At 36.6% G+C, this 9750-nt stretch overlaps 1 protein-coding gene across 1 annotated transcript in view; it reads right to left on the reverse strand.

Annotated features, from left to right (window-relative positions):
* The window catches only part of LOC109237272, a 5190-nt gene extending 2054 nt beyond the window's left edge, over window positions 1-3136 (reverse strand). Inside the window, exons 1-3 of the mRNA XM_019403562.1 lie at window positions 2393-3136; window positions 853-1734; window positions 49-501 (exon numbers count right to left, since the gene is read on the reverse strand). Of these exons, the coding sequence (XP_019259107.1) occupies window positions 49-501; window positions 853-1734; window positions 2393-3007 (1950 nt within the window). The 5' untranslated portion in view covers window positions 3008-3136. The remainder of the gene's footprint in view (window positions 1-48; window positions 502-852; window positions 1735-2392) is intronic.
* Window positions 3137-9750: the final 6614 nt, after the last annotated feature.

The raw sequence follows: 9750 nt of genomic DNA on the forward strand, positions 1-9750 counted from the left end.
TTATAGAAGTCCCTAATTTTAAGTTGAAAAAGTAACGAAACAACTTACTTCAGAGTCTTTTGATCTCACAAGAACCTCTTTCCCTTTCTTCAAACTATCTTGGATCCATTTCCTCAATAGGTTAATTTTGATTGAATCAACTTCATAAGGAATCATTTCCCTCACCATTGTTTTTCCTCCATCTTCACAATCGACCGAGTCCTCGACCACCATTTGGACTAAAACCTTTTCGAGTTTTCCAGCCCTCTGCAATACTAACGCTGTTTCGCTTGTGAGAAAAGTTGTACCTGCTAAGTATTGCCTTAACAAAGTTCCATAACAAGTATGTAATGTCACTGCTGCAACTCCGGCTGCAATCGGATGCCATTTCTTAAGGACAGGAGTAAATATTTCCTTCTCCTTAGTTGCCAATTCTTCTGTTTCATTAGCTAACTTAATGAGTGTATCGATCACGTCTTCACTTTCAAAACTCGCAACGTTTATATTCCGTTCTTCCAAGATCTAAGAAAAATGAAAGATGATGTTATTATTTGAACTGAACATGTATCGACAAGGGTTAACAACAACAACAAGAACAACAAACCCTGTGTGATCTCACTAGTGGGGTCTAGGGAGGGTAGAGCTATATTGCGCGGGCTCTCCAAAACGTTGTCGCACCCGTGTCGGATCCTCCAAAAAATGCACTAATTTGGAGGATCCGACACACATAGGCAACATTTTTAAGGAGTCCGAGCAACATAGGGGTAGAGTGTACGCAAACCTTACCCCTACCTGAAGAAGGTAGAGAGGCTGTTTCCGGGAGACCCTTGGCTCGGGCGATAAGGGTTAAAAAAGAAGTGCTAAAATACAAACCTTACTGAATGCAGTTCTTAAAGAGGAACGGATAAAGTGATTCACTCTATTCCCTGTGGTATCATCTTTCACATCCCCTTTTTCAGCAGCAGAAGACACATATCCCGGAACATCTTCCTCTAATATTTTCGATGCAGAGAACATGAGAGGAATAATATTTTCCATTAATCCAATATTTTCCGCGTGAAAACCTGCATGATAATTCAACAATCTCTTCTCACACCATCGTTTCATCGACGTTAAAACACTTTTTAACATCTTAAGATAAATACGCTCTCTGTCCACCTTCTTAGCATCATTTGCAACTTCAGTTAACATAGTCAATGTTGCACCGAGAAGGTCAGGTTCGATTTGGTTAGTCACAACATATTGCTCGAAAAGTACCCATGTAAAACACAAGTTATGAATTGATCTATTAATACCCAATGTAGACCATGTCTTTTTCATCAATTCAAGAAGCTCATCGATCTCATTGAGGACTAACGTATCGTCTTTAAGATCAAAGATCGAGCCTAAAAGAGCCGTGTAAATGTGGATATTGAGAGGGAATCCATCCGCCCAACGACAAGTATCATTAGGGGCGCCATCAGCACTTCTCCAAGCTAAGGAAACTACAGCATTGCAGAGTGATCTCATGGTTTCGGAATTTTTGCTCGTGTCAATAGGTTTATACTCACAAGCTTGAATGATCTCTCTTAAACGCGCTGCGGATGCATTGTCTTTTTCTACGGGGATAGACGGGTAAAGGAGAAGGCCTATTTCAAGGATGCGAAGCTGGCGCTTTTGCCATAGATGGTATTCTTGAGGATCATTGAATTCGGATGGTTTAAGGTGGCGTAAAAGCTCCAATGGTAGGATTATTGTCTCTGCTCGCCTCCCCATCTGCACAAAGTTCACTCACATTTGTAAAATCCAATTTTGTAAAGGAAAAATGGAATAAAATGAAAGGATTCTAATAGATATATAAAACTTGAGCCAAATAATAGAGAGAAAATCAGGTAACAGTTATAATGACATACAAAAAGAAGGTCAAAGTGATCATATTCAAAAATGGGATCTTTACACAAATAGTGGTCGGATTTACTGATTTATTTTCCTAGCTGGTATACAGAGATTATACATTAATTATATATGGTTATACACATATTATATATAGATTATTCATATATTATACATCCATCTGCTATTTTTAATTTAAATTGTTGGGTGTATGGCTATTTAAGCTAATTTTTCTATTTATGAAAATAGCTTAGTGGATTCACTGTTTACTTTTCCTAGCTGGTATACATACATTATACGTTCATTATACACGGTTATACACATTACACATCGATTATACATATATTATACATCCACCTGCTTTAGTTTAAGCGGTTGGATGAGCAACTATTTAAGTTATTCCTTCTTTAAAAAAATTATGGTTATTTAGAAAAGGTGTTTCATTTTTTAAAAAATAAAATATTATTTTTGCTAAACCAATAAATTTTTCTTCTGGGGTTAAAAGGACTAAAACATGTAAATATAGACATTATTTACGTACTTGGCCAACAAGAGTTCTCATAAGAGTTTTCCTTAGCCTATTATCACTCTGCTCCGACACTTTCATCTGCAGCCTCATAATCTCCGCCGCCGTCAACGGCCTCCGTATCTTCGCCTGCGGCACCACGGTCGAGCCCGTTTTAGGGCTCGGCGTCCCGGCATTAGGCGAAGACGGAGCATTAAAAGTACTAGTCCTACGGGACGGCGACTTCTTCAACATCTTTAACCCTAATGCCGTTTTCACCCTACTAGTTATTGCCATCCCCACCCCGGGCGGCTTCGGCGATCCAGGACCCGACAAGCCCGAACCTGAACCCGGCCCGGGTCCGGACCCATTTCCTTCTCCTCCTGATCCCTCCGACGACGGATTGAGAGAATTAGAAATCGCCGCTGTTCTGCCACCGAACCCCGGCGATGACCGGCATGCCGTGAAGAATATCTCGTAAGCTGCCTCTCGAAAATCGTCTCGATCGAGGCCTTCGAGCTCCCCGAATGGCCATACGAGGTCGACGACGATGATAGGATCGTCCGACGGGGACGGATTCGGGTCGGGTTTTTGAGAGGGCTGAGTTTTTATATGGTGGGGAGGGTGGACCATAGTGGTGGCAGGCGGCATGATAGAATTTTGTTAAATATCAGGCGGCAGAGGAAAGCAAATGAGCATTATATTTGAATCTAATTTTTTTTGGCAGAAAAAGGAAGAAATTTTTTTTGATTTGAGACAAAGAGAAAGAGAGGTGGAAAGAATAGATGGTTAGGAAAATTCTGTTTGTTTTTGCGAAGAAAACGAGAAGCAAAAGTGGTTGAAGGAATAGAGTCGTTGCTAAGTGGCGCCAAATACGTATTTTTCGGTTCATCCTGTATTTTTTATTCTATTTGGTTGTATTTCCTTTATAAAAATTAGCTATTCTCTCCATGTCAAATGGTTAGGAAAAAAAATTTAACCTTAAATAAAATTAAATTTGAACAAATTTAACTTACAATTGCCATTTTACGTCTAATTATAAGTTTTTATCATATTAATATTATAGTTTAAGATTAGTCCCACAAAATATTATGGCATATTTAAGACCATAAATTTTAATTTTTTTTGGGAAACTTTGCATCCAATCAGGATTAGTATTATAGTTTAAGATTAGTCCCACAAAATATTATGGTATATTTAAGACCATAAATTTTAATTTTTTTGTGGAAAACTTTGTGTCCAATCGGGATCAAATGGAGGGAACAAGCGATCTTAGTCCAAAATTATTGTACGAAAATAAAATAAGAACGAAATTATTTAATAGATATATCTTTGAATTATTTGTAAGTTTTTAGTATAAGGTCACCAAATAACGACAATTGGCATAAAATATTCTCATAGAAATTCTTAAAAAGCACAATGATTGAAGATTTCTCTATGGGGCAGGATTTCATCCTCTCATGAGCTAGCTAATGGAGTCAACATTTTTCATTTTCAATAACTTACACATTTATCTTTAAAATTTCTTATTATTATATAATTATCGTTTAGTACTCCATCTGTCCTCTTTTATGTGATAAACATTTCTATTTAGTATGTCTCAACAACAATGATAACTTTCTATAATTAAAAATAATTTAACTTTAAACTTCACAATTTTACATTTGATGTCACCACACAAATATCTTTAAAAGTTCTTAGTATTTTATAACTCAAACAAATTTCTATTTAGTATGTCCTATTTCACTAGGTGATTTCTTTCTATCTAAGCGTTGGTGGACAGTGTTACCTGGTACCTGTTGCTGGTGGAAAGTGACAGGTGTCCCATGAACTAGCTGAGGGACGAGCAAACTAGCACGGACACCACTGTTATAAAAAAAATGATAAACAGTAGAAGAAGGATTTGCTTGGACAAAAATCAAGAGATAACTACTCAAATGTTATAACTTGACAAATATCCCCTAAAATCTTATTGTCTTGAGCAACCACCATGTGGAGGCCTAGGGGATAACCAATGTAGTTGAAAGGAGCACCATTAGAACAAGTCTTACTGGAAAAGCTGAAGGAGAAGGCTATTTCAGCCATGTTCATAGTGAAACTAAACAACAACAACAACTAGCTTTTCCCACTTTTAGCCCACGCCAGAAATTATATATATTTGGTAGTGAAAAATGTATAAAATTTGTATATAACACATAAATGTATATATACCAAAAATATACACTTTTTCGGCTATTATTTTGAGAGCAACTATACGGTTCATTTTCCCCGACAACATACCAAATATATTCCCACAAGTGGGGTATAGTGAAACTAGTCGAGGACAATTTTAAGGTGGTGCAGGGACGAACGGTCGTTCAGACAATCAGGGATGACACGATCATATCTCTCGCAGTTTGTGATTTTTAGGACGGAAACTATAGGCATGGCTGTACAATTCACTTCAAATTTCTCCAGCAAGTGCAAATTCATGATTTCTAAATGTTTGAGTTGACGAAAACCTGAAGCAGAGCAGACCATTTTCTTCCCCATATAAGCATCATCAGAGAGGATCAGACGCGCTAAATTAGGAAGCTTTTCCAAGGTTGGCATAGGATCTTCTTTAAGATGAGAATTATTAAGTACCAACTGAGTTAATTTCTGAGAGATTTCATCATATGGTGGTAGGTGGCCAGTATGTCCTTTGAAGTGCAATGTTTGAAGTACTTCACACCATAAAAATTCTCGTAAAACTGAATGCCTTTCCTCCGAGTAGCAATCCAAATCAACGATATCCGAATGCATAAGTATACTTGAACTCCAGCATATTATAGTGGAGTTCCAGGATAGTATGCTGGAACTCCAGCATAATATAATGGAGTTCCAGCATAAATACACTAGAACTCCAGCATAATATACTGGAGTTCCAGCAAGTATAATGGTCCAGTATAATATACTGGAGTTTGGAGCACCAGTGCTCCAGTCTCCAGTATATTATACTGGAGCCAGCAAAGTATACCGGTCCAGCATAATATGCTGGAGTTCATACACAAAGTGCACCGAAACTCCAGTATATTATGCTGGACCGGTCTCTATTGCAGCAAAACGGTGGCTATTTTTCATTGACTTGGTAAACGCTTGCTATTTTTGATGGAAGATATAAATGTTTTCATTTCCTCATCTTCCATAGCACGTCTGCAACAACCATTTCGGTTGATTCTTTCACTCTCAGATCAAGTACTTGCAAGTGCACCAATTTTCCAATAGACGATGGAAATTCCTCGAGGACACACCCTTTGACACTCAGATACCTCAAGAGCACTAGATTAGATATACCCCGTGGTAGTTTCTGTTCTTGAAAATTAATCCCATCAACATCAAGAATTCTGAGCACTCTGAAATCCTTAATATAAGCATTTCAAATTGCTTCCTGTTTCCACCAACAACTCGAAGACTCCGAACATTATTAGCAACTTTTTCATAAGCAACAGAAAGTTCATGGTCACCCTGATATACGACAAGTCGAGGTGGTAATGTTTCAGATGGGAGCGAACAATCATTTTCTCTTAAATTTACAATTTTGAGAAAACGTTTTTGTTCACCCCATGAGACACATAAGTTTTTTATTCCTCCAATAAAGCGGCAAGCCTTGAATTTCTTTTCAGTAGGAACTTCCTCTTGTGGCAACCCTATGATGTTAATATATGCCAGTTCTTTCAGATATTGTTCCATCAGGTCCATCATTCTCTCCCCTCTTAGCACGTTCTTTTGTGGATAAAAAAAAGCCTTCAATCAACCACAGATGAAACAACTTTTTGGTTTCTGTTTCTGCATCTTCTGAGAACTGACCCAAGTGAAGAAAGCACGGTTTCAAGTGATCTGATAACTCAGTGTTCATAAAAACCCGAAAAATCGAACCGAACCAAACCAAACCGACCAAAAAAACCGATACTTTTTGGTTTGGTTTGGTTTTGGTTTTGAATTTTAAAAACCGATCAAATTTGATTTGGTTTTGGTTTTAATCTGAAAAAACCGAACCAAACCGACTATAGGAGTAGCTATTTCTCAAAGGGCAATTGATTTGATAGTGTTACATTGGAAATGTGGTCGCCGGAATATGTGTTTGGTAGTGTATGTCTTATATTTAAGAAAAAAACGATAAATAACCGAAAAAACCGAAAAACCGACATAAACTGAATCGAGAAAAACCGACTTAATTGGTTTGGTTTGGTTCTAATATTTAAAAAACCGACTTACTTGATTTGGTTTCTTTTTAGAGAAAAACCGATCCAAACCGAACCATGAACACTCCTACTCACTATAAATTGTAGAAAAGAATGCAGATACATATGTTTGGATATTTTTATACACTATCTCCCACTCCTCCGCTCGTTTAGGTGCCAAGTAAAATGCAAGTTCCTTGATAAGCTGTGGCACGCCTTTACAAGATCCAACCATTTTCCTCACTATTACCATCTTTTCTTCCGCTAAACATTGTGCAAAAGTTAACTTTATCAGATGTCAGCTAGGAGTGAAGTAGAAAACAAAAAGCTGCTAAATTACATGATAATTAACATGTAAACTTTCCACTTAAAATATCATTGTTCACATTTTCTCGTAACAGAATGAGTTTAAGGTTTCTTCGACCATTACTGAATACTTTTAGACAACAGAACTTACTAAATAGTCTCCTGTTCTTTCTTGAGACGTCATGTCATAGACAGAAATAAGTGCGGAAGAGTTATAAACATAACAAGATCTTGAAGTTAAGCTTGTGTTAGTGGTGACAGCTCGATGTTTTAAGTTTGGAGGTGAAGAAATTCCAGGTACTGTGCCAAGACTAAATATTTAATTTCTAAAATTATATATTGATTTTCTTGCAGAAATAATGTAAAAGGATTGGTATTCTCTAACCCTAAAGATTCTCCACAACTTTTATTAACATTTACATCTCTAAACAGATTAAACTGACTCCTACCAAACACTGAACCTAATGTAAGCATATCGCCATGACTAATAGCCCGTTTGACCAAGCGGCAAAAATCAGCTTATTTTGAGAAGTGTTTTTTTTTCAAAAGTGCTTTTCTCAAAAGTACTTTTGGTGAGAAGCAGTTTGGGTTTGGTTAATTAGTTTGAAAAACACTTCTGAGCAGCAATTAGTGTTTGGCCAAGCTTTAAAAAACTGCTTCTAAGTGTATTTTTCTCAAAAAAGTACTTTTGGTTAAAAGCTACTTTTTTCTGCTTCTCCAAAACTGCTTCTGCTTCTCCTCAAAAGCACTTTTTTTCCTTCCAAAAGCTTGGCCAAACACCTCAATTTTTTGCCAAAAATGCTTTTGGCAAAAAGAAAAGCACTTTTGGCCAAAAAGAAGTTTGGCCAAACAGGCTATAAGCCTTAGTAACTAGTTGGTAGTGCCCATATGGATTTTTGCGTCCATTGTGTTAATGTTCAGTTTTTTCATTTAAGTTGCATGACTTTGAGAAATTTAGGTCTTTTGAAAAAACTCATGCCATGTGATTTTATGTCTACGGCGTCCCCATTTAACACATTCCATCATCATGGTTTTCTCCTCAAAAAGTAAGCTCCATTCCCCATTGGAGTAACAGTAGAATAAAGATCTGGGAATATCTTTATTAAAGGGCTATCACCTGTCCATTTATCTATCCACATCTTCACTCTTTTGCCATTACCAAGAATTGTACTGTGGCGAGAGGAGTTGGGGCGTATTCTTAGTATTATTTTGAAATTCTTATATATTACTGGGATTAATTTGACAGCTTGTTTGGATGGTTGTTAAGTGTTGTACCAACGAAAAGTGCTACTTTATGGAACGACCGATTTGGTGTGATCGCATCGTTACCTTATTTTTTCCCTCTCATCTTACCTTCCTTATTATTAAATAATTCTATTTTATCCTTTATCCTACCTTTCTATATAATAATTAGGCGGAATGGCTTCCTGGCCACTTAGACTTGTAGGGCATTTGAAAGCCGATATATGAACTTCAAATTTTCCCATTTGAACACTCGAACTCATGATTCTCTTAACTAATAAACACATTTGACCGTTGACCATGCCTATGTGGAGGAGGGGTCGATGACATGGCAATAATGCGTGCACATCACTTCTATTAGGCGCGTAACTTGTCATTTTGTTGACTAGTTTTTATAAAATAACAAAAGGACAACAAAGAAAAAAGAAAAAAAGCAAAAGAACGTAACCCTTGTTTCTTCCGTCACCCCCCCCCCCCCTCCAGGTCCAACTACATCTTTTTCACTCTCTTCTCTCTTTCATCCCATTATCCGTATGTGTTTCAGCATTAGGATAGGTATAATTCGATGATACTCATCAAATCCAGTTCCAAAGACACTTGTTTAGTAGAATTATTTTTTTTTGGTCACTTTCTTCTCTTTTTTCCTTTTATTAATAAAGTTCTCAACTTTATAATTCTCAAAGTGATTTGGGTTCCTGAATTTAATGACATGGGTCTATGTTAAAAGGCTTGAAATCAAGAATTCGGAAAAAATAAATTCAAAACAATTTTGCCTTTTTGATAATTTTTCTGTTGTGTAAATTGAGATTTGGATCTTTTTTGATAATACCATCGGAGAAGACGTCGGCTAAAGCATTTCGTCTAGCATCTTTCTTTTTAGATCTGCTCTTTGGATGGTTTTAAGAGTGAGAATTTCGAGAAAGAAAAAAGGGATAATCAGAGGATAGGGACTCAATTTTGCTGTTGACTTCTTTTTTCCGGTGATATGCCGTTCATGTTCTCTGATCTAATTGATTGCCGGTGTCAAAAAAGTGAAGCACTAATATTTTTGTGTCAATCTTTGTATAGTGGTCTAAGTGAGGAGACGATTATGAGTAATGAAGGAGGATTTTCAGAGAGTCATTTAAATGACAATAGCTTAGGAGATTTTGTTGGCAAAATTTGAAGGGTTTCCGGTTGTATTCCCATAGTGATGAAAGGATGCTTATGGGAGAAGAAGAGAAGGATAAAGGATTTTGAATTTTGATAAATTAATTTTTATAAAATGGTACATACTCATTACACGTGTTAAATAATAAAAGGCTTAAAATGTGACGTGTCATCTTTGTCAACGCAGTTGAGGATCACTCGTTGGTGGAGGCATTTATATATCCAATTTATCAAGTAGGAGTGTTCAAATGGGAAAGTTGCAAGTTTGTCTATCGGCTTTACAAATGGTTGCAAGTTTAAGTGGCCACGATGCCATTTATTCTTCATATTATTGGTGCATGACATCATGAAATGACAACAAACTATATCATCTATCCAATCATTGTATAATCAAAACGATACATTACAATACAATACAATACAATATATACTATACATTATAAAACGATACAGAACAACCATCCAAACAAATACTTGGTTATCTTTACTTTACCG

This window comes from Nicotiana attenuata, unplaced genomic scaffold (assembly GCF_001879085.1).
Source record: "Nicotiana attenuata strain UT unplaced genomic scaffold, NIATTr2, whole genome shotgun sequence".
Taxonomy (NCBI): domain Eukaryota; kingdom Viridiplantae; phylum Streptophyta; class Magnoliopsida; order Solanales; family Solanaceae; genus Nicotiana; species Nicotiana attenuata.